Source organism: Neopsephotus bourkii, unplaced genomic scaffold (genome assembly GCF_033783945.1).
Source record: "Neopsephotus bourkii isolate Nb327-2 ecotype Australia unplaced genomic scaffold, CSIRO-AGI_Nbou_v1 NB_1370, whole genome shotgun sequence".
NCBI lineage: Eukaryota > Metazoa > Chordata > Aves > Psittaciformes > Psittacidae > Neopsephotus > Neopsephotus bourkii.
This window is the reverse complement of record NW_026901849.1, coordinates 108,608-133,376: the sequence shown is the minus strand read 5'-3', so window position 1 is coordinate 133,376 and position 24,769 is coordinate 108,608. Positions and strand designations below refer to the sequence as shown.

Here is a 24,769-nt window from a genome sequence, read left to right as displayed (position 1 = left end):
TCAGCGTAGAAAGCACAGAAGGCATAATGCCATGTTACTGGTCACACACAGGACAGCTTTATGGCCGAGCACAAAACTAAGGCCATAGTAAGTTGCAAGACCTTGGAAGGGTGAACCGCAGCTCGAAGGGGCTGCAATGGCAGAAGGAAGGGGGAGCTCACAGCGGCAGAAAGGAGTACGGGGCAAGGCGATAAGGCTGTGGAAGGTTGTTTCCGCACTGTCTCATTTGTCCCCGCGAGCAGCGGATGGGAGCGGGGCCAGGGCGGGTTGGGGTGGATGGAGCCCGACCCCCTTCCGCAGGGCTTGGCAGGGCCGGGACAGAGCTGCAGAGGTGATGGGAGATCAGGACCGGAGCCTCCGTCTGCCGGGGGGAGGCGCTCCTCCTGTGCCCCGCGGCCCTCCCTGCGGTATCCCCAAACCCCTTCTCCGGGCGCGAAGGGGCCGCGGCACCGGGGGCCGGTCCGGGGCGAGTCTGTTGGAGGCGGGCAGAGGCGTCGGTGCTGCGCTGGCGAGGGACCAAGGAGGCGGGGCGGGCAGGACCGGGTAAGAGCGCGTCTCCACTCAGCTGCTCTCCGGCTCCCGCATGATGGTGACCGCTCTGGGCCCGTGGCTCCTGGCCTTGGCACTGGGGCCGGCAGGTGAGAGCCAGGCGATCCCGGGGCTGGGAAAGAGGAAAGGAACGGGAAAGAGAAAGAGACAGGGACAGGACTAGCGAAGGGGAGACAGAGGAAAGGGATGGGAAGGCAGAGGGAACGTGAAGGAGAAGAAGAGGGAAGGCAGAGGGAAGGTTGCGCCCGGTGGTCGTGGTCCCGGTATCGGCGTCAGGGGAGGCTCAGCCCCGAGAAGGGCAGGCAGATCCCTGGCCCCGGGCTCTGGGCTTTGCCGGGATAGAGGAGGGTGGCGGCGGTCGCTGTGCTAGGGCGAGAGCGCCGAGGGTTGTGTGAACGGCTTCGGATCGTTTTTGTGCCCTGCCCGGCTTCCTGCACCCCCCATCCGCAGGGCTGTGGGCGCAGCTCAAAGTGGAGCAAACCGGCGGAGGGCTGCGAGCGCCCGGGGACTCCGTGCTCTTCTCCTGCCGCGGATACGGCTTCAACTTTGGGATTTACTTCGTTCAGTGGTACCGTCAGGCACCCGGAGGCAGATTCGAGTGGGTGTCCTTCATCAATCCCTCCTCAACTTCCACGGAATACGCAGCAACTGTGGAAGGTCGAGCCACTGTCTCCCGGGACAATTCCCGGTCTGAGGCATCTCTGTCCCTGCGTGCCCTGCAGCCTCAGGACTCTGCTCGCTACTTCTGCACCGTGTATCTTCACACGGAGACAGGAAAAGCAGCTGAGCTTTAACATAAACGTGCTGTGCCCGCCCGGGGGGCAAAAGCTGTGAGGCGAGTGAGTGCTGCAACATCGATGAGGGAAAGCTCAGGGCTGTTGGCAGGGAGTGAGGGACCATCAGTGCTCATCACAGGGATTCCTGTGCTTTCTTGCCCACTGAAGGAAATGAAATTGATCCGTACTAAAAGAGAGCAGGAATGTGAGAAGCAGAATAAAGCAGAGCAAAAACTAATTCCACCTTGTCCCTACACATCCTTCCCACATTTAGCTTCACTCCTGACATTTCCACCTCCTCTCTCTCTAGGTGGCATCGGAGCGATGGGTCGTGGGGTAAATTGAAAACACTTCACCCCTATTCCTAACGTCCTCCTTTCCGTGGTCAGCAGACCTTCAAAAGGAGCTCCCGGGTTTTCTTTTCCCAAGAGCTGCAGTCCTTCGCGATAAACCTGTTCCAAAATGGGATCCCCACAGTTCCAAGCTCCTATCATGGGGCTCCGTGGCCCTGGGTGTCTGGTCTCTTCCACCATCTTCAGGGCTGTTACGTGAAAGGAGAGATTTTCGCAGCCTCTGGTGTCTTTATCCATCAGCACTCCAGGAAAGCCGAGAAAGTCAGTGTCCCACCATAGAGACCCTACAGCGATCAGTCTTTAGGGCGATTCGACTGACTGGTTTAGGGAAACCCGCAGGCAGCATCAGGGGAATAGCTCAGTGGGTCTGCCCACTTGATGTTACTCTCTGCCGGCAGCTGCTGGTGCCCATGAAGGACTGACACTCTCAGTTAACAGAATAACACTTTATTAAGGATGCTTTGAGACTGGTTGGGCACAAGGGTCTCGGCTCCCTGGGGCACTGATAGATCGAGCAGTAGAGGTTGAGAAAATCTCCCCCTCTTTCACGTGACGTAGTTCCTTCCCTCCCGTTGTGGGTGAGCCCCGACAGGCAGTTAAGCACCACAGGGGCACTGGCTCAATGTCCCCTCAGCAGGACGGGGGAGAGAACTGGAAGGGTAAAAGAGGTAAAAGCTGTAGGTTTAGATCAAGACGGTTTAATAGGTGAAGGAAAAGCAAAGTAAGGAATTGATTCCCTACTTCCCATTCGCAGGCAGGTGTTTGGCCATTGCCAGGAAAGCCGGCCTTCCTCGCGCCTACGGGGGAGGGCAAAAGCCGTAACTCCAAACGTCGAGAGCCGGGAGCCTCCGTCTGCCGCGGCACCGCGCTCCTGCTGTGCCCGCAGCCCACCCCACGATATCTGCGGTCCTTTTCCTGCTGCGAAGGGGCCGCCGTACCCCCGGGGCGGGTCTGTTGGGGGCGGGCAGAGGCGTCCGCGCTGCCCCGGCGAGGAGCCGAGGCGGAGGGGTGCGAGGATCGGGTCCGTGCACGCCTCGGCTCAGCTCCGCTCTGGCTCCTGCATGATGGGGGCTGCGCTGGGCCCGTGGCTGCTGGCCATAGCCTTGGCCTTGGGGCTGGCAGGTGAGTGCCGGGAGCAGAGGGCAGCAAGGGCAGGGCTGCTGAAGGGGGGAAGGACAGGGAAGGGACGAGACCAAAGGTAAGATTGGCAAAGGCACCGCAGAGTGAAGGGAGAAGTGATCAGAATGCAGATGGAAGGGAAGGAAACAGAAGGGAAAATATGAAAAGGGAAGGCAGAGGAAGAGGAAACTGTAGGAAAGAAAGAACGAAGAGAAAGGGAAGGAAAGCTCTGCTCCGATGCCCTGGTGTCAGTATCAGGCGCTGCTCAGCCCCGAGGAGGTCAGGCGGGGCCCTGCCCGGGGCTCTGGGCTTTGCTGGGAGAGAGAAGGATGGCGGCAGCCGCTGTGCTAGGGCTGGGACGACGGAGGTGCGGGTGATCGGCCTCGGGTCGGGGTTGCGCCCTGCCCGGCTGCCTCCGCTCTCCATCTGCAGGGGTGTGGGCACAGCTCAGGCTGGAGGAGACCGGCGGAGGACTGCGAGCGCCCGGGGACTCCGTGCTCCTCTCCTGCCGCGGATACGGCTTCAATTTCGGGACTTACTTCGTTCTGTGGTACCGTCAGGCACCCGGAGGCAGACTCGAGTGGGTGTCCTTCATCAATCCCTCTTCGACTTCCACGGAATACGCAGCCTCCGTGGAAAGTCGAGCCACTGTCTCCCGGGACATTTCCCGGTCTGAGTCATCTCTGTTCCTGCGTGCCCTGCAGCCTCAGGACTCTGCTCGCTATTTGTGCGCCGTCCTCCCTCACACAGAGACAGGAAAAGCATCTGAGCTTTAACAGAAAGCTTCTGAGCCCGCCCGGGGTGCAAAAGCTGTGGGGCGAGTGAGTGCTGCAACATCTATGAGGGAAAGCTCAGGGCTGTTGGCAGGGAGTGAGGGACCATCAGTGTTCATCACAGGGGTTCCTGTCCTTTCTTGCACACAGTTACCTGCTGCTGGCGATTGCTGACGCCCATGAAGGACTGACTCAGTTAACAGAATAACACTTTATTAAGGATGCTTTGAGACTGGTTGGGCACAAGGGTCTCGGCTCCCTGGGGCACTGATAGATCGAGCAGTAGAGGTTGAGAAAATCTCCCCCTCTTTCACGTGACGTAGTTCCTTCCTTCCCATTGTGGGTGAGCCCCGACTGGCAGTTAAGCACCATAGAGGCACTCGCTCAATGCCCCCTCAGCAGGACGGGGGAGAGAACTGGAAGGCTAAAAGAGAAAAGCTGTAGGTTTAGATCAAGACGGTTTAATAGGTGAAGGAAAAGCAAAGTAAGGAATTGATTCCCTACTTCCCATTCGCAGGCAGGTGTTTGGCCATTGCCAGGAAAGCCGGCCTTCCTCACGGCTACAGTTGAAGACTAAAGCCGTAACTCCAAACGTCGAGAGCCGGGAGCCCGCTTTTGCCAGGGGGCCATGCTCTTCCTGTGCCGTACTACCCTTCCCGTCCTTCCCCTTTGCATGCTGCAAAGGGGCCGCGGCACCGGGGGCTCAGTCCGGGGAGAGTCTGGGGCGGTTCGAGGCGGGGGGGTGGGCAGGAGCAGGCGCGGGCTCGTCTCTGCTCTGGCTCCCGCATGATGGTGGCCACGCTGGGCCCGTGGCTGCTGGCCCTAGCCTTGGCCTTGGGGTCGGCAGGTGAGCGCCGGTCGGGGAGGGCAGCGAGCGAGGGGCTGGGGGAGAGGGACGGGGAGGAACAGATGGGCAGGGAAAGGACGGAGACAGAAAAGGATTGGCAAAGAGAAGGCAGAGTGAAGGGAGAATGGAAGAGAAGCAGAAAGATGAAAAGGGAAGGCAGAGGGAGAGGAAAGTGAAAGAGAGGAAGAAGGAATACAAGGGCAGGGAAGGTTTTGTGCCGCAAACGCGGCCCCGTTGTCGGCAGCTGGCGCGACTTAGCCCCGAAGTGGGCAGGCAGGGCCCTGTCCCGGGCGCAAGGCTCTGCCAGGGTATGGAAGCCGAGTGATCGGCCTCGGGTCGTGGTTGCGCCCTGCCCGGCTGCCTGCACTCTCCGTCCACAGGAGTGTGGGCGCAGATCAGGCTGGAGGAGACCGGCGGAGGGCTGCGAGCGCCCGGGGACTCCGTGCTCTTCTCCTGCCGCGGATACGGCTTTAGGTTCGAGGAATATAACATTCGGTGGTACCGTCAGGCACCCGGAGGCAGACTCGAGTGGGTGTCCATCATCAGCTTTGATTCTTCAATCGCTAAATTTGTGCAGTCCATGGAGAGTCGAGCTAACGTCTCCCGGGACAATTCCCGGTCTGAGGCATCTCTGTCCCTGCGTGCCCTGCAGCCTCAGGACTCTGCTCGCTACTTCTGCACCGTGTATCTTCACACGGAGACAGGAAAAGCAGCTGAGCTTTAACATAAACGTGCTGTGCCCGCCCGGGGTGCAAAAGCTGTGGGGCGAGTGAGTGCTGCAACATCTATGAGGGAAAGCTCAGGGCTGTTGGCAGGGAGTGAGGGACCATCAGTGTTCATCACAGGGATTCCAGTCTTGTCTTGCACACTGAAGGAAATATAATCGATCCCAAACTAAAAAAGAGCGGGAATGTGAGAAGCAGAATAAAGCAGAGCAAAAACTAAATCCACCTTGTCCTCGCACATCCTCCTTTCTTCCCACGTTATTTTCACTTCTGACTTAGATCCTCTCTCCAGGTGGTGCAGGGGCTATGGAATAAACAGATAACACTTCATCTCTACTCTTACAGAGGACAAAAGCCGTAACTCCAAACGTCGAGAGCCTGGAGCCTCCGTCTGCCGCGGCGCCGCGCTCCTGCTGTGCCCGCATCCCACCCCACGATATCTGCGCTCCTTTTCCTGCTGCGAAGCGGCGGCGGTACCGCCGGGGCGGGTCTGTCGGAGGCGGGCAGAGTCGTACGCGCTGCCCCGACGAGGAGCAGAGGCGAAGGGGCGAGGAGGATCGCGCCCCTGCCCGGCTCCGCTAGGCCGTTTTCCAGCGTCCCACATGATGGTACCCTCGCTAGGGCTGTGGCTGCTGGCCGTGGCCTTGGGGCTGGCAGGTGAGCACCGGGAGCGGAGAGCAGCAAAGGCGGGGCTGCTGAAGGGGAGAAGGAAAGGGGAGGGACGGGGACAAAGACAGGATTGGCAAAGGGAAGGCAGAGTGAAGGGAGAAAGGTAGAGATCAGAATGTAGATGGAAGGGAAGGAACGTGAAGGGAAAAGATGGAAAGGGAAGGCAGAGGGAGAGGAAAGAGAAGGAAAGAAAGAACGAAGAGAATGAGGGGAAAGATTTCACCCCGTTGCCCTTGTGTCGACATCAGGAGCAGCTCAGCCCCGAGGAGGTCAAGCGGGGCTCTGCCCCGGACGCTGGGCTTTGCCGGGACAGAGGAGGGTGGCGGAGGTCCCTCTGCCTCCGTGAGGGCTCAGGGGAGCCGGGTGAACGGCCTCTGGCCGTGGTTGTGCTCTGCCCTGCTGCCTCCGCTCTCCATCCGCAGGGGTGTGGGCGCAGCTCAAAGTGGAGCAAACCGGAGGAGGGCTGCGAGCGCCCGGGGACTCCGTGCTCTTCTCCTGCCGGGCACGCGGCTTTACCTTCGATTATGCTAGAATTTCGTGGTTCCGTCAAGCACCCGGAGGCAGACTCCAGTTTTTGTCCACTATCAGCTTTGATTCTTCAGTCACTAAATTTGTGCAGTCCGTGGAGGGTCGAGCTAATGTCTCCCGGGACAATTCGCGGTCGGAAGCATCTATGTCCCTGCGTGCCCTGCAGCCTCAGGACTCTGCTCGCTATTTCTGCGGCGTTCACACAGAGACAGGAAAAGCAGCTGAACTTTAACAGAAACGTGCTGAGCCCGCCCGGGGTGCAAAAGCTGTGGGACGAGTGAGTGCTGCATCATCGGTGAGGGAGAGCTCAGGGCTGTTGGCAGGGAGTGAGGGACCATAAGTGTTCATCACAGGGGTTCCTGTCCTTTCTTGCACACTGAAGGAAATGTAATCGATCATCTACTAAACGAGAGCAGGAATGTGAGAAGCAGAATAAAGCAGAGCAAAAACTACATCCACCTTGTCCTCACACATCCTTCTTCCCACATTTAGCTTCACTCCTGACTGATCCACCTCCTCTCTCCAGGTGGCACAGGGGCGATGGGTTGTGGGGTACATCAGTATGACTTCATGTCTACCCTTACGTCCTGCTTTCCCTGGTCATCAGGCCTACACAGATTGCTCCCGGGTGGTTTCTTCCCAAGGGCTACAGTCCTTCGGAATAAACCTGTTCCAACATGGGCTGTCCACAGTCCCAAGTTCCTATCATGCGGCTCTGGTTTCTTCACCATCTTCAGGGCTGTCACGTGAAAGGGGGAGATTTTCTCAATCCCTGGTGTTTGATTTATCCATCAGCACCCAGAGAAAGTCGAGACCCTTATGACCAACCTGTCAGTGTCCCACTATAGAGACCCTGCACCGAACAGTCCTGATGGTTTGGAGATTCGACTGACTGGTTTAGGGAAACGCGCAGCCAGCATCAGGGGGACACCTCAGTGGGTCTGCCCACTTGATGTTACCCGCTGCAGGAGACTGCTGGCGCCCATGAAGGACTGACACTCTCAGTTAACAGAATAACATTTTATTAAGGATGCTTTGAGACTGGTTGGGCACAAGGGTCTCAGCTCTCCTGGGGCACTGATAGATCGAGCAGTAGAGGTTGAGAAAATCTCCCCCTCTTTCACGTGACGTAGTTCCTTCCCTCCCATTGTGGGTGAGCCCCGACAGACAGCTATGCACCATAGAGGCATTCGCTCAATGCCCCATCAGCAGAACAGGGGACAGAACTGGAAGGGTAAAAGAGAGAAAAGCTGTAGGTTTAGATCAAGACGGTTTAATAGGTGAAGGAAAAGCAAAGTAAGGAATTGATTCCCTACTTCCCATTCGCAGGCAGGTGTTTGGCCATTGCCAGGAAAGCCGGCCTTCCTCGCGCCTACGGGGAGGGCAAAAGCCGTAACTCCAAACGTCGAGAGCCGGGAGCCTCCGTCTGCCGCGGCACCGCGCTCCTGCTGTGCCCTGCTACCCACCCCGTCCCTCTCCTTCTCGTGCTGCAAGGAGGCTGCGGCACGGGGGTGCCCGTCCGGGGCCGGTCTGTTGGGGCGTTTCGAGGAGGCGGGGTGGGCAGGGAGGGGGGCAGGATTCGTTCCGTGCCCGGCTCCGCTCGGACCCTCTCCAGCTCCCGCATGATGGTGCCCGTGCTGGGTCCGTGGCTGCTGCCCTTTGCCTTAGGGCTGGCAGGTGAGCACCTGGCGGGGATGGCAGCAAGCGCAGGGCTGCTGAAGGAGAGAGGGACAGGGAAGGGACGGGGACAGAGACAGGATTGGCAAAGGGAAGGAAGAGGGAAGGGAATGGAAGAGAAGAGGAGAGATGGAAAGGGAAAGCAGAGGGAGAGGAAAAGGAGGGAAAGAACGAAGAGAAGGAGAGGGAAAGCAGAGGAAAGGTTTCCTCCCACAGTCGTGACCCTATTGTCGGCCGCTGGAGCAGCTCAGCCAAAGGAGGGCAGGCGGGGCTCTGACCCCGGCTCTGGGCTTTGCCGGGACAGAGGAAGGTGGCAGCGGTCGCTGTGGCGTTGCGGGGAAGCAGGGGCGGCGGGCGATCGGATTCGGGCCGTGGTTGTGCCCTGCCCGGCTGCCTGCACTCTCCGTCCACAGGGGTGTGGGCGCAGATCAGGCTGGAGGAGACCGGCGGAGGGCTGCGAGCGCCCGGGGACTCCGTGCTCCTCTCCTGCCGCGGATACGGCTTTAGGTTCGAGGAATATAGCATTCGGTGGTACCGTCAGGCACCCGGAGGCAGACTCGAGTGGGTGTCCTACATCAAGTACGATTCTTCAGTCGCTAAATTTGTGCAGTCCGTGCAGAGTCGAGCTAACGTCTCCCGGGACAATTCCCGGTCTGAGTCATATCTGTTCCTGCGTGCCCTGCAGCCTCAGGACTCTGCTCGCTATTTGTGCGCCGTCCTCCCTCCCACGGAGACAGGAAAAGCAGCTGAGCTTTAACAGAAAGCTTCTGAGCCCGCCCGGGGTGCAAAAGCTGTGGGGCGAGTGAGTGCTGCAACATCGATGAGGGAAAGCTCAGGGCTGTTGGCAGGGAGTGAGGGACCATCGGTGTTCATCACAGGGATTCCTGTCCTTTCTTGCACACTGAAGGAAATGAAATTGATCCTCCACTAAAATAGATCAGGAATGTGAGAAGCAGAATAAAGCAGAGCAAAAACTACATCCATCTTCTCCTCACACATCCTCCCTTCTTCCCACATTTAGCTTCACTCCTGACTTAACTCCTCTCTCCAGGCGGCACAGGGACGATTGGTTGTGGGGTAAATTGATAACATTTCATCTCTTTTCTTACGTCCTCCCTCCTGTTGTCACCAGGCCTTCACAAAATGCTCCCGGGTGGTTTCTTCTCAAGGGCTGCAGTCCTTCCGGATATACCTGTTTCAAAATGGGCTCTCCACAGTTCCAAGCTCCTATCATGGGGCTTTGTGACTCTAGGTCCCTGTTCTATTCCCCCTGCTTCAGGGCTGTCACATGAAAGGGGGAGAGATTTTCTCAGCTTCTGGTGTTTGATTTGCCCACCAGCACCCAAAGAAAACCAAGATACTTATCCCCAACCAGTCTGTCAGTATCCCATTATAGAGACCCTTCACCCAACAGTCCTGATGGATTGGAGGGAGATTCGACTGGCTGGTTTAGGGAAACGCGCAGCCAGCATCAGGGGGACACCTCAGTGGGTCTGCCCACTTGATGTTACCCGCTGCAGGAGAATGCTGGCGCCCATGAAGGACTGACACTCTCAGTTAACAGAATAACACTTTATTAAGGATGCTTTGAGACTGGTTGGGCACAAGGGTCTCAGCTCTCCTGGGGCACTGATAGATCGAGCAGTAGAGGTTGAGAAAATCTCCCCCTCTTTCACATGACGTAGTTCCTTCCCTCCCATTGTGGGTGATCCCCGACTGGCAGCTATGAACCATAGAGGCACTCGCTCAATGCCCCATCAGCAGGACGGGGGAGAGAACTGGAAGGCTAAAAGAGAAAAGCTGTAGGTTTAGATCAAGACGGTTTAATAGGTGAAGGAAAAGCAAAGTAAGGAATTGATTCCCTACTTCCCATTCGCAGGCAGGTGTTTGGCCATTGCCAGGAAAGCCGGCCTTCCTCGCGCCTACGGTCGAGGACAAAAGCCGTAACTCCAAACGTGGAGGACCGGGAGTCTCCGTCTGCCGGGGCGCCGCGCTCCTCCTGTACCTGCGACCCTCCCGTCCCTCCCTTCTCCCCTCTCCCTTCAACTGCCGCGAAGGGGCCGCGGTACCTTGGGGGGGGTCTTTTGGGGGGGGAGCAAAGTCATCAGTGCTGCCCCGGCGAGGAGCCGAGGCGGCGGGGCAGGGAGGATCGTGCCCGTGCCCGGCTCCGGTACTCTCGGATCCAATCCGGCTCCGCGTGATGGTGCCCGAACTAGGGCCGTGGCTGCTGGCTTTGGCTTTGGGGATGGAAGGTGAGCGCCGGTCGGGGAAGGCAGCCAGCGCGGGGCTGGGGAAGAGGGACAGGGAAGGGACGGGGAAAGGGACACGTTTGGCGAAGGGAAGGCAGAGGGAAAATAGAGGAAGAGATCGGAAGGGAAGGCAGAGGGAGAGGAGAAGGAGAGAAAGACGAGAAGGAGGGGGAATGCAGGGGGTAGGCTGCGTCCGGCAGTGTTGGCCCCTGTGTCGGCATCAGGCGCGACTCAGTCCCAGGCGCTGCCCCGGGCGCTGGGCTTTGCCGGGAGAGGAGGGTGGCGGCGGTTGCTGTGCCGGGGTGAGAGCCCAGGGTCGGCGGGTGAACGACCTCGGGTCGGGGTTGCGCCCTGCCCGGCTGCCTGCACTCTCCGTCCGCAGGGGTGTGGGCACAGATCAGGCTGGAGGAGACCGGCGGAGGACTGCGAGCGCCCGGGGACTCCGTGCTCCTCTCCTGCCGCGGATACGGCTTCCGCTTTGGAGCTTACGAGCTTCTGTGGTACCGTCAGGCGCCCGGAGGCAGACTCGAGTGGGTGTCCTTCTCGAGAGGCTACTCGGATAGCACGGACTACGCAGCAGCGGTGGAAGGTCGAGCCACTGTCTCCCGGGACAATTCCCGGTCTGAGGCATCTCTGTCCCTGCGTGCCCTGCAGCCTCAGGACTCTGCCCGCTACTTCTGCGCTGTACACACGGAATCAGGAAAAGCAGCTGAGCTCTAACAGAAACCTGCTGCGCCCAGCTCAAGTTAACATTAGATAAGGGAAAGTGAGAGTTGTCACAGTCGAGGAGGGTGTGTGAGGCTTAGAGCAATTCTCTTGGATTGTGCTAGCACTTCCCTCCCACAGTATATAGTCCTTTATTAGCTCCTTCACTGTGGTTCCTCCCCATGGGATACAGCCGTTCAGAAACAGACTGCTCCAGTGCGGACCACTCAAAGGCTACAGATCCTTCCGTAAAGCCTGCTCTTCCCTGGGCTCTTTAAGTGCACCGGGTTCTTTCAGGATATATCCAGCTTATGCAGCACAGGGTCCTCTATGGGCTGCAGCCAGACAATCTGTTTCACCCTTATTTTCTTCACAGGCTGCAGGAGAATCTGTGCTCCTTCACCTGGAGCATCTCCTCAACCTCCTTGTTTACTGACCTTGGTGTCTGCAGGATTTTTATCTCAGTTTTTCATAATTTTCCCTCACAGATGCTGTGCGGTACTTTTTACCTGTTGTAAATATGCTTTCACAGAGGCACTGCCAGCTTAGCTGATTGGCTTAACTTTGGCCAGCAATGGACCAATTTGAGCTGGCTGGTATCACCCATGTCTGACACAGGGGCAGCCCTGTTCTCCTTGCGCAGAGACAACCTGCGCAGCCTGCTCGGCTTCACAGCCCTTGCCATGTAAACACAATAGAGCCATAAGGTAACACTGGTGACACATGCTCAACTTGGTGTCCACTTAGGCCTTAGAGCCTTTCCAGCTGAACAGACTCCAGCATGTCTGGTACTTTGCATCGTTGTTCCCAGGTACCAGTTCTTTCCCCCTCCCATTGTGGATGAGCCCCGACAGCCAGCTAAGCACTACGGAAGTGCTCGCTCAATGCCCCCAGAGGAGATGGGGGAGAGAACTGGAAGGGTAAAAGAGAGAAAAGTCGTAGGTTTAGATCAAGACGGTTTAACAGGTTAAGAAAAAGGTGCACGCACAAGCCAAGTAAGTAAATAATGGATTACCTACTTCCCATTCGCAGGCAGGTGTTTGGCCGTTGCCAGGAAAGCCGGCCTTCCCCGCGCCCACAGGTGAAGAGAAAAGCCGTAACTCCAAACGTCGAGGGCCGGGAGCTTCCGTCTGCCGCGGCACCGCGCTCCTCCTGCGCACCGCCACCCTCCCCGCAATATCCCCCCTCACTTCTCCGGCCGCGGCACCGCGGGGCCGCTCCGGGGCGGGTCTGCTGGGGGCGGGTACCGGCGTGGGCGCTGCCCCGGTGAGGGACCGAGGCCGCTTGGCGGACAGGAGCGGGCCCGAGCGCGTCTCCGCTCGGCTCCTCTCCGGCTCCCGCATGATGGTGCCCGGGCTGGCGCTGTGGCTGCTGGCCTTGGGGTCGGCAGGTGAGCGCCGGTCGGGGAGGGCAGCGGGCGCGGGGCTGGGGAAGGGAGAGGGGCAGGGAAAGAACGGGAACAGGGGCAAGATTGGTGAAGGGAAGGCAGAGAGAAGGGAAGGGAACTGAGGGAAGCGCAGGGAAGGAACGGCAGCAGGAAAAGAAGGGGAGGGAAGGCAGAGGGAAGGTTTCGTCCCGCAATCGCGGCCCCTGTGTCGGCGTCAGGCGCGGCTCAGCTAAAGGAGGGCAGGCGGGGGGCATTGCCCTGGGCGCAAGGCTCTGCCGGGACAAAAGAGGGTGGCGGCGGTCGCTGTGTCGGGGTGGGGGCGCCGGGCCGGAGGGTGAACGGCCTCGGGTCGGGGTTGCGCCCTGCCCGGCTGCCTGCGCTCTCCATCCGCAGGGGTGTGGGCGCAGCTCAGGCTGGAGGAGACCGGCGGAGGGCTGCGAGCGCCCGGGGATTCCGCGCTCTTCTCCTGCCGGGCAATTGGCTTCACCTTCGAGAATTACGAAATTCAGTGGTACCGTCAGGCGCCGGGAGGCAGACCCGAGTGGGTGTCCATCATCAGCTTTGATTCTTCAGTCACTAAATTTGCGCAGTCCATGGAGAGTCGAGCTAATGCCTCCCGGGACAGTTCGGAGCTTGAATCATCTCTGTCCCTGCATGCCCTGCAGCCTCAGGACTCTGCCCGCTACTTCTGTGCCGTTTACACGGAGACAATAAATCAAGCTGAGCTTTAACAGAAAGCTGCTGGGGCCCCAGCAGGGTGCACAAGCTGTGAGGAGTAGTGTGCTGTGGCATCACAGGCCTGTTCCAGGGAAAGAGGTGCAGGGGAGAGCCATCTGTGCACATCATGGTGGTCGTGGCTTTCCAGCAAGGGCTCCTTTTCTAGCACTGCCATTTCCCATCTCCTGAGTCGCAGATGCAGTGATTAATTCTGTGGGTTTCAAAATATTCCTTGTCACCCAGCCAGTCTCTGCCTTTCCTTCTTCTTTTGGCCCCCTTCTTCTCTGGGGTACCCAAAGCCCTTGGACTTTGGCAACTGCGTTGTCTGGCAACATGATTGCCCCCTTCAATTGAGCCTTTTGTGGGCCTTTTTCTTGTGCCAGTGACAGCAAAGCACTAACTGAATACCCGTGTTTTGTTTTTTTTCAGTTGCATTTCAGAGTGATGAGATCCAAGCGACAGTGTCTGCAGTGTGGTGGCAGGCAGGGAATAGCGGGACCTTAAGATGTACTTACAGCTCCAATGCCTCTTATGTTTACGTGGCCTGGTATAGGCAGCGTCCCGATGGACCCCTGCAGTACTTGGTGCAGAGTAAGGGCCGGGGAGGCTCCTATAGCCACACAGCCCCTTTTTTTCGCAAGAGGTTTTCCTGCCAGGCTGATGAGAGCTCCGGGACACTCTTCATCTCTGTGCTGGAGCTGGAGGACAGTGCGCTCTATTACTGCTCCCTGCAGGGACCACAGTGGGAGATACTTGGAGCGCGTCTGAACAACATCAGCTTCCTCCTCTGCAGCTGTCCCCTCCTGCATGTTCGCAGGGGTCACAGCCTGTCTCCGTGGCAAGTCAGTGAGCAGGCTGTGCCAGGGATCAGAGCCGGGGGGGTCTCGTGTCTGGGTGCTGTCAGCGGCCCAGAGATGTGTGAAACCTGGGTAGAGCGGATGTGTGGGCAGAGAGGGGCTGGGGAGAGGTGAGCAGGACCTGCTCTGGCCATGTCCGTGTTCTGTCACCCGGGCCGGGGCGGGTCTGTTGGGGGCGGGCAGAGGCGTCGGCGCTGCCCGGTGAGGGGCCGAGGAGGCGGGGCGGGCAGGAGAGGTCCAGAGCCCGACTGCGCTCGGCTCCTCTCCGGCTCTCCCAGGATGGTCCCCGCGCTGGGGCACTGGCTGCTGGCCTTGGCGTCGGCCTTGGGGTCGGCAGGTGAGGGCCGGCGGGGAGGACACCGAGCCCAGGGCTGGGGAAGAGGAGAGGGCCAGGACTGGCGAAGGGAAATCAGAGGGAAGGGAAGAGGTAGGAAGAGAAGGGGGAGGAAGACGGAAGGCAGAGGGAAGGTTTCGTCCCGCGGCCCCAGTGTCGGCATCTGGAGCGCCTCAGCCCCGAGAAGGGCAGGGGGGCACTGCTGTGGTCGCGGGGCTTTGCCGGGAGACAGTGGGGTGACGGCGGTCGCTGTGCCGGGGCGGGGGCCGCCGGAGGGGGGGCGGGCGAACGGCTTCGGGTCGTGGTTGCGCCCTGCCCTGCTGCCTGCGCTCTCCATCCGCAGGGGTGCGGACGCACTTCAGGCTGAAGGAGGCCGGTGGGGGGCTGCGAGCGCCCGGGGACTCCGTGCTCCTCTCCTGCCGGGCAATTGGCTACAACTTCGAGAATTACCCCTTTCGGTGGTACCGTCAGGCGCCCGGAGGCAGACTCGAGTGGGTGTCCCTTTCGTGGTCATTGGGTGCTGCAGAATACGCAGCAGCGGTGGAAGGTCGAGCCACAACATCCTGGGACAATTCGCAATCCAAGTCATCTCTGTCCCTGCGTGCCCTGCAGCCTCAGGACTCTGCCCGCTACTTCTGTGCCATTCACCCAGAGACAGGAAATCCGCCTGAGCTTTAACACATACCTGCTGTCAGGGTCCCAGATTGGGCCTTGGAGCTGTATAGGACAGTGGTTAAGCTTCTGCTACCTTTCTTCCCATGTTTCAAGCCAATCCTTAGGCCTCTCACAGTCTGAAACCTCTTCACCTTTGGAAACAAGTTTTGCTGTTTCCTTCAGTTCCCACTATGACAAGTACCCAGTCATGGCCCAGCTGGTGAGGTGTTAGTAGCCCTGCTCTGGTTTTAGGCACAGTTCAGGTCGACTCAGTTCAGTCCATGAGCTTTTCTGCCTGATATGCAGAGGGAATGGGGAAAGTAGAGAGGGTGATTTGGGAGCTCACAGGACAAAGACAAGGTCTGTGTTTCTCTTCCAGATCTGAGGCTGTAATAGGAGAAGGAGTTTGAGGATCTGTGTTTGTATCTGCTGGATCCTGGAGATCACCTGGCAAAGCCCAAGAAAGCAGTGGAGGAGACGAAGCGATTGAGCTGTTCCTACCTATTCATCCTTGTCTCCTGTGGTCACAGGTGCCCTTTCTCAGGTGCAGACAGAGGTGTCTGGTCACATGGTAGGGAAGGTCTCAGAGATACCTGCCACACCTCAGGTGTACCCATCACCACAGCAGCTCTGCATGGGCCTGGATCTGGTAGACTCCTGGCAGAGACTCTTGTTGGCTGCAACAAGTCTTCTCAAGACTAGCCTGGGCTGGCTTTTCCTAATGGGGGCAGAAAGGTGTTGGTGCAGCAACATCAGAGCCTCTCACAACCATGCACAAACCCCATGATCATAGAATCACAGAATGCTTAGGAGTTGGAAGGGACTTCTAAGATCACCTAGTCCCAACTCTTCTGTTCTCACTCTTTCCCACAGGCAGAAAACTACAACAAGTTTTATTTAAGAAGCAGCACAATAAGCACTGAAGGACTAAAGTCTGAGACTTGCATCCCCCTTCTTCTTTTCCCAGCATCAAATCTCCAGTTTCAATGTGTTCCTCTACTTTCTGCAAGTCTCCTTCCCATACCTGTCCTTGATTCCCTCCCAAAGGGAGTGCCCATGAGAAGAGAGGGGAGGGAAAGGCTTCACACAGTCCTTTGAGTCAGCAGTTTTCCTCAGAATGGTGGTAACAGCATGTGACACAGGATTCAGTAGTTGTCCCATCCGATGGCTGAAGCTCTGGGTTCCTGCTGAACGAGCACAGAGAAGGGAACGTCCCTACTCTGCTGAGCAGCCCCAACAGCCTGGTCTATGCTAAGTCCTGTGCATGTAAGTTTTGGTGAGTGAGCTGGTGAGCATCACCCTGCATATTTGCCCCAGACCAACAGCACAACCCAGGTCTCATCCCCAGAGCCCTGTAGGGCTTTTGCTGCTTGTGTTGTCTGGGTAGCCCTTGCCAAGGAAAAAGCAGGTGGAGAAGTGTCAGCATGAGGCAATGAGAGTGTTTGTAGAACTAGGGTGCTGGACTAGAGTGGAGAGCACTGAGTGGGCAGCACGTTTGCTTACAAGTGCCTTGTGCAAGCAGACCTGAGCTCAGAGCAGCTGCGTACCAGCACCAAGGGATGTGGGACCACTGGGATGAAGGTGTGCCATCCCCCAGGGCCAGCTCTGAAGTCCTAGCAGCACCCTGCAGTCCTTCCTTGCAGGGAGATCCAGTTGGCCCTACAGCAACACATTACCTGCTGCCCATCAGAAGTTTTCTTGCCAACCAAGCTCTCTGTATTCTGTTAATGAAAGGACAGGTTCTCCTGGAAAGAAGCAGGGTGGAGCTTTCAGTAACGGCTGAAGGAATTCAAGCACCCATGCACGCACAGACCACCTGCTAGCTCCCTTTCGAAAGTACCTTCATATGCCTAGGACACTTTTCTAGAGGGAAGGGAGACTCCCTCTCCTTTAATTTCCTCTGAAGCAGAACTGAAGGACACAATTATTTCCTGTAAGGGTGGTGAGGCACTGGAATAGATTGCCCAAGGAGGTTGTGAATGCTCCATCCCTGGCAGTGTTCAAGGCCAGGTTGGATAAAGCCTTGGGTGGCATGGTTTAGTGTGAGGTGTCCCTGCCCATGGCAGGGGGGTTGGAACTTGATGACCTTAAGGTCCTTTCCAACCCTAACTATTCTATGATTCTATGTTCAGTATCATCTTGTGGAACACCGATAGCCTAAATGTTCTAACTCATCAGTGGCAGTATTGAAGCACCTTCGGCAATTCTTTTTTGGGGGGTGGCCCAGGACAGAGAAAGAAAAACCAAAGGCAGAGCTCAGCTTTTAAACCAAACAAATCCAAGTGTGTGGTTTGTGTGAGGCTGTGAAGGCAGGTGTGTTTCTGTGGCCACTGGAATGGAAAAAGGCTGTTTAACTGCATCTGAGATCTCAGTGACAAGGAGGATACAGTCTCACTGGAAAGGGTGTGGGAGAAGTACCCAGGTCTTTTGCAGGAGGTATTTAGAGCTTGTTCTTTTTGTCCTGCCAATAGTTCAAGAGACTGGAAGTATCACATCAGCTAACTCTGCAAGTTTCCTGGAAGAGCGAGTCAATAAGGAGGAGAAAGTGATTTGATACGATAAAGGGAACAGCAGATGAACATGCATGTGTTAACACTGGAAAACATAGCAGCAGGAATAAAACAGTGATAAAAATAAGAAATATACCTTTGTATTTGGTAACAACAGTAATGCAAATAAAAGTACTGAGTAATGCAAAATGAAAGCACACAGATTTGTGTACAGGATGAGTTAATGCTATTTCCTTTTGTGTCTTGGACCTGGATTTGAGAGTTCAGAAACTCCTCTACAATTCCAGGTAACCATTAATCAAAGTCATGAAAGTAAGATAAAAATCAATTAAAAAACCAACTTTAGTTAACCATAACTAAATGTTCCCCACCTTCAAAATCAGTTAAAGGCACATATAAATGAACCAGAAATCCCAAGCAACCAGAAATCCCAAGCCAACTCAAATAACCTAGTTCACAAGATCAAAGAAACAGAAAAAGGGGTGCATATAATCATGAAAAACCTCCCAAAACCCTTATAAAAAGGGCACTCAAGAAATATTAAAAATCAAATTCCTGAGTAAATAAGCAACTGTAACACAGCAAGGCAAACAGATTCCCTTAAACCACCATCAGCTAAACCAGAATCGCTTCTGACCCATTCATAAGCATGTACTGACTTTTATTCAGCATAAAATCGGCCTTGGGAAGATAAATAGTTGAATGTCCAGAAAGAGTTAGAAAGTGTAGAATGAAACTAAACTGAAAGCTAATGACTGGCAGGAAAATAGTTCACCCTAACTCTCTTGATGTTTCTTAAATGACAAACCTTTAAGTAAAAACAGCTCTAACAACTCAAAGGGAACAATATTCCTTTTTGACCAGCATGGACAATATTTTAGTGGGAGATTAACACTACCCTATCTGCCTGAAAAAGCAATGCTTATAATGTTATTTTTAGTGCATAGCAACCTCTCTGCAACAGTGCTGGAGAGTTCAGAAGTAGAGCAGTGTAGATGGAAAGTAAAATCCAGCTCTTCAAAGGACAGGAAAGAGAAGACACCCACTGAGAAAAACGGAATGTTTTTGTAAAACTGGCTACCATGGTGTGTACTACGTACCACAGTGATTGAAAAAGGCTGAGCCACCACACAAAACTGTCTCACTCACTTCTCTTGAAGGTGGAAACACGGTGCCCTACAGTGTTGAACAAGGAAGGATTTGATCCATCTGCAGCAATTCCTTTACTCTTTAATAGCCACTTCCAGGAGTGCAGTGCTTTTACTTAACAAAGAACAATCATTTTGCCTACTTTCTCATCATAGTTAAAACAGCACAAAGACTTCTTAAGGCACCAAATCACCACCACACACCGACTCAAAGAGACCAGATAAGGTACACTTCTCATGCTCCTAAGCACTGAAACCAAATGCAAGGTGAAAAAGTAGACAGCTTCTTGCAGCCCAGAAGCAGCTTCATAAATGCTTTGGGATGGCACTAAAAGTATTGATTTTTCTTTCCTGATTTCTGTCCAGAAGCAGCTTCATAAATGCTTTGGGATGGCACTAAAAGTATTGGTTTTTCTTTCCTGCTTTCTGTCCAGCTTAACTCCATGAGACTTTTCAGATGCCTCATGTAATCCCCATGTTTTCACTTATAATTCAACCTTTTGGGTATTATTTTCAACCATTCTTTGAAAGCCATCTCATGTTCTTTCATATGGGTCAGAAACCACTCGAGAAGTCATATGACTGCCTCTGTAATCTGCGTAGTGAGAAAGAAGGAAGAGGTAGTTTTTGTTATGACATGTATCACTGTGTCTGGGACGTGGAGTACCACAGTGGTAAAAACACCACAGGGCTCTGTACAAATACTCAGAGAAGGAAAAAAGGCAATATATTTAGGAGAAGAAAGGACATGGGTGACTGAAATCGTTAAGGAGAGAGATATAACATTATTTTAATATTTCTATTTATCCTGGGAATACAGAGCTCACGGGGTTTCGAAAAGACAGAAGGAAGAACTTGGGAACTTTTACTCAGTCAAGCTTTTTGAAATCACTGGACTATTCAATGATCGTTTTTCCCTTTCCATGTTTGGAAGAAAATGTGGCTCTGGATACCCTTTCCAGGTTGCACACGTAGGTAAGTAGGGCAAATATCTGGCTTTTTATCTTCTGTTTTTACAACACTTTCAAATACCAGGGGGAAAGAGGTAGTTCTTGAAGCACGTATTACCAGTGTGGGCTTACATAAGCTGGTGTTTGGAAGTGGTACCACTCTCACAGTTGAACCAAGTAAGTAACATGATTTTATTTCTAAAATCTCTGTTAAAATTAAGGTGGGGAAAGAATCTGATGGTTTGGGTTCACTGTAAGAATTTTCTGCTGCAATAATCTCTAGAGTGCAGTTGCTCTGGCTGGGGCTTCAAGCTAAATACTCAGCTTGTATCTGCTTAGGAAGACTTTACAGGGACAACTGAGCTACTTCTGTATATCACTATTACTCCATGATCCTCAAATCCCAGGCTGGATAAGCACTCTGGCCCAGTGTGAAGTGTCCTGTCCTCCAGTGGATTTTCACTGCCTCATTTTGAGCAGGAATAAAGAGTTCAGTGGCAGTGGAGGGAGAGTTTGAGACAGATCTTTAACTCTCTGATATGAGAAGTGAGTTTTTGACCCTGACACCACACCAGGTAAATAATTCCGCTGGTATGGAGACAGAGGAGGAAGGAGGTGAAATATCCTTGGGCTTCAGTTTTCACAACTGCTGCATATCCAAGGCCACTTAGAATAAATGCAAACTGGCTACCAATATAGCTATGCTTTGAAAACACGGATGAGGTACGTAGAGATTCTAAGAAGCCTCAGTTCCTCCTATCTTTATTAGGAATTTCATCATGTACAAAAAAGCTGGATGTCACCCCCCACTTTCCTGTGGGAGCAGGAATGTTCGGGCAGCCCGGAAGTTTGTTAGGTTGATCTTTGTTATCCTGAATATCCAGGTGCACACCTTAAGACTTGTTACGATGATTTCAGGGGTTTTTAAAGGGGTGCAAAAATGTCCCATGTAATTTTACATGCCTAAAGCATCTTGCTCTCATTCCAGAAGGGTACAGGGCTTGCTTAGGTGATGCCTAATACTAGTATAGGTCTGTAGGATAACTTGCATGGGAATGAATGTCTGTTTTGGAACAGTTTAAGTCCACTTCCAATCCCAAAGGGACAATGGAATACAAAGTTACCATTCTGAAGAAAGATCTGTTTTTCCAGCCACTGAATCTTTAGTTGTAAATGTAAGACCATAGGAAACTGCCAAATTCTGTTATTTTGCCATCAGTCTACATTGATTCGAAGGTAATACTTGAAGACTGAGCAAATCTGCCATTTCAGACACTTACAGAAATGCTGTGATACTCTGGTCTCTCACGTAAAAGGTTTTGTGCCTTTTCAAAAGAGTTTATCACTTTGGTTTTTCTGCTGACAAGAGAAGGTTTGTTTCTCCTCAGCTGAAGGTAGCACATTGCTCATTGACTGCAACAAAGTGTTCTTGGTTTAAAGACATTTTCATAATCCATTACCCAAATTTCTAAAACATCTTCATCAAATCATGCCCAAACAATGTCTATTTTCACAGACATCCAAGAAATTTCTGTCCCACAAGTCATTTTGATGAAATCAAAGAAACTGAAAGTTGACAGCACTGGGAAAGCAGCTTGTTTGGCAAGGAATGTCTATACGAAGAACATCAGCTTGGACATGTCCTCTAATGAAGTCGTGTATGAACCAAGTGCATCCATTTTGACATCAGAGGGGTTGTACGATACTGTTAAGGTGGTGAGCGTGACAAAAGGCACAGAGCTGAGCTGCACGGCCAATTTCAACGGCAGCACCATCACAGCCAGCACAAGCTTGGCAGGTACAATTCTGTGGTGCAGCTTTGGCTGTATTGGGTCATATGAACGCTTTGTTTAATCCTTTTAAAAATGTAGACAATGTTTATAACTCCTTTTCTTTATTGTGCCACAGAAGAAAATGCTGAAGACCCAGAAATGGGGAAGGTTTGCAACACCACAGACACCTCTGCACAAGGTTAGTTATCCAAATAGATTGTGAAGTTCCATTACTATGTTGAGGAATAAATACATGGAAATGTATTTCCTCAGGGGTAGAGGAATCAGACTACAACATACTCATCAAAGACAACCTGCTTTTTCAAGGTAGCTAGTTTAGTAACAGACAAGCAACAGGAAACAAAATCCAATCTCAACAGGCATCCTCCTCCCTTGGTGTTGCCATGTTTCTCTACTATCTTTTCCTTTGTTGCTGTTTCTTTCCCTTAAACTTATTACCTCTTTTTTTTCTCCCAACTTTCTGCCAATATCACACTATCCAAATCTAGACCATGATCTCTCCCATCTTTTCTCTATCACAAAGCAGGTACCAAAGTGGAAAAAGCGAACATGCTCTCTATGGCTGTACTGGGTTTAAGAGTCCTGCTGGCAAAAAGCATCGCCTTCAATACACTCATGAGTATCAAGCTGTTTCTTTTCTGAGGTAAGGAAGCACACAGCTTGACCAGTAGAAATACTGGAAGCGCATGCCAGGAAAGGCCGCTTCCCTTTGTGTACCTCTCTAACCCCACAAGCAACGATAGCTTTCCATCTGGTCCTGTTTCCTTTAAATAACTCCTGTAGATTTCTGGGACCCCCCTAAACCATGACAAAAAACTCTTCCCCAAACCAACAACATGCCCAAACAACTAAAAAGCTCCCTCACAAATCACAAAGAAAACAGCCCCTTTCTATAGCCAAAGCTCAGGTCTTGGTTGCTGGTGCCCAGGTTTTCTCTGCAGCCAACTTGCTTTGCGAGAGCAGGTTGGGTATTACTAGAAGTGCATCAGAGTTATCTCAGTGACTGTTTCAAGTGGCAGAGCACAAAGCCTGGAGAAAACCCAAAAAAGGAGACAAAAGCAAGGCTTCCAGAGCACTAACATGTGAAGAAGTGGAGGAAAGAGTGAAGGGGGCAGGATTTTTAAATTAAGGCATCCAAAGAGGCACAAAAGATAGTCCAGCCTAAGTTTTGTGAGTCTACCTGTCTTGATCAGACAGCTATGAAACAGTGGCATGTAGGTCCAATTGCCTTAAACGTACTTTAAACCACACTTTGCTCTTGCAGACAGTGAAGAAGCAAGGCAACAGCAACCTGAAAACAAGCAGGAGGGAGAGTGTATCAGTAGCACAATGGGATGAACAGCCAGTGTCAAATCTGCTGACTATAACCATCCAGAACACAATACAGCACCTTCCCCTTAAGATATTTTATACTGGTGAATCCTGCCTAGCTGATTTAGTTAAAGAGTTGTAACCATCTTTGCTATTTCTTTTCTCTCTGTGCCTGAGGAGAGTATTTTTCCTCATTCCTTTGCTAAGTAGAATTTGATCTCCCCTTTGAATAGTCTTTGAATTGAAGCATCTCACCTACTTCAATAGCTTTGAAAAATCCAATCCTCATTATAGACATACATAGACTTCTAAAACACCTCTTACAGGCATATTGCATTACTGTCTGTGAACTGATGTATTGTTGTTGAGAGAATTCAGGCACAGTAGATGCTATTTGCAGTTTTAATGTTATTTAGATAGCTTTAATAACAATAATTTTCTAGTGTAGAAGACCTGGGTTGGATCTGAAGTATTCACTTCAACCAGATAATTTTCAACCATAGAAGCATTTCTTTATTAAACCTGCATTTCTTCTGCAAAGTGTATGGCATGTGCATTTTAGGTTCCTGTGGTAGTGACCAAAATAAAGCTTTACTAAGCCAAAATGTTGTGGTTTGTTTTGTGCTTTTTCTTCTGAATTTGGGATGGTGGTTACTGAAGTTCAGCTGTCCTGACGACCACTAAGATGAGAAATACAGTTTTGATAACCTAGATTTCTTGTTGATTGAATTTTGTAGACTTTGTACAAGGAAGTGGAGATTGGCAGGTTAAAAAGCATCAGCAGGGCCATGAATTGTAGAATTCAGGATTCAAATGAGGTCTGGTCTTTCAGATCACTTTGAAGAGATCCCAGCAAGATATTATGCATCACAGCAAGAAGAGATGCATATCTAAAACATGCAGTTTTATTCCACTCACTGATACTAGGAAGAGGCCAACAGGAAATAACGTATGGTAGTTTGATGGAGCGATAGTTTCCACAGCAACTTGGTTAGTAGTCAAAAAGCCCCCACCACACACATTCCTCAACTCGTCTTCCTCTCACTGGCAGCAGGCAGGATGCTGTTGTCAACATTTATGACTAAGTTACACCCTGCAAGATTAACTCCTTCTTGTTTTGAAAAACAAGTTAACCACATCCTGAAGGGGGAAGAAGGCTTTTCACACACTGAATTACTGCAAGCTTCAAGACAGCCTCTACAGAGTGCATAGGAAGGTCTGTTCAGTTAAGTTTTGTAAAGTTAGTCACTCAGACCCTGCAGACACCTACAGGAAGACCTTCACCCTATGCAGAAGATAGGTGAAATTTGCATGGAAATCCCAAACTAGTAAAATGCTTATTTAGTGCATTCTACCACATAATGTATATCAGGGGAGCCTTTCACTAGTATTTTTATCCTGATTTTCTGATGACACTCTGAACCTTTTTATCTTATTCTCCACACCTTTCCCAATCTCCCAGGCAAGGCTCAGAGTGGGAGTACCATTTCTGTGTCTCTGCAAATCAAGGAACACCATTTTCCTGAGTAGTCCTTGGTTGTGCCTTGCAGCTTTGGCAGAACTAAAGTCCTGCAACACATCACAAGCAAAAAATGGGATCTCCAAACGTGTGGCTATGGAGGAATAATGTTGACTCCTACAGAAATGTATCAGGCAGATAAAGACATCGGTCTCTGTTGTTTCAAACACTCATTCACATCATTGGTGTAGGACACCAGAGCCTTCATCTTCATCACTAGAGGATACATGACCTGAGTGATACTCCCATGGCCAGTTTTTTCAGACTCTCCTGTGCACCACTGGAAAGCCAATTGAGATGGCAAACCAGGTTTTATTTCACCTTCTCATTATACAACCTTTTACAGATATTTCAAATAAGATAAACTGATTGTTTTCTTATTATTACTCTAAACAATAGCAAACTACACAAGAATGGCAAATGTTAAATATCTGCTTGTACAACTGAATCTTTCTGTTGTCTTATATAGCATTAAAAATACAATATAAGAAAGCAATCCCTTCATTCTGGGGCTATCTTTCGACTTGTATGTTCTGTTTCCCCAAAAGACTAAAAAACGCCTGGTTAAACCGACCCATTGCTGTGAACTTCCTGCCTTCCCTTGATCTCTCCTGCTCCC

At 52.6% G+C, this 24,769-nt stretch overlaps 2 protein-coding genes and 2 gene segments (V, D, J or C); all 4 read left to right on the top strand.

Moving 5' to 3' along the window:
* Positions 1-24,769, top strand: part of LOC133219562 (T cell receptor alpha chain MC.7.G5-like) — a 52,415-nt gene that overhangs the window by 7,276 nt on the left and 20,370 nt on the right. The gene's annotated exons all lie outside the window — the stretch shown is intronic.
* LOC133219566 (immunoglobulin heavy variable 3-11-like) lies at positions 2,703-3,601 on the top strand. The segment is given in 2 exon segments: positions 2,703-2,800; positions 3,230-3,601. Coding segments are annotated over 2 exon segments (405 nt in total).
* LOC133219565 (Ig heavy chain V region 6.96-like) lies at positions 4,298-5,346 on the top strand. The segment is given in 2 exon segments: positions 4,298-4,417; positions 4,798-5,346. Coding segments are annotated over 2 exon segments (405 nt in total).
* LOC133219570 (Ig heavy chain Mem5-like) lies at positions 14,064-23,096 on the top strand. Its single transcript, XM_061366969.1, has 7 exons — positions 14,064-14,268; positions 14,609-14,926; positions 19,660-19,704; positions 21,044-21,325; positions 21,436-21,498; positions 21,844-21,963; positions 22,585-23,096. The coding sequence occupies exons 1-6, from the start codon at positions 14,064-14,066 to the stop codon at positions 21,960-21,962; spliced, it is 1,032 nt and encodes a 343-aa protein (XP_061222953.1). The 3' UTR covers position 21,963; positions 22,585-23,096.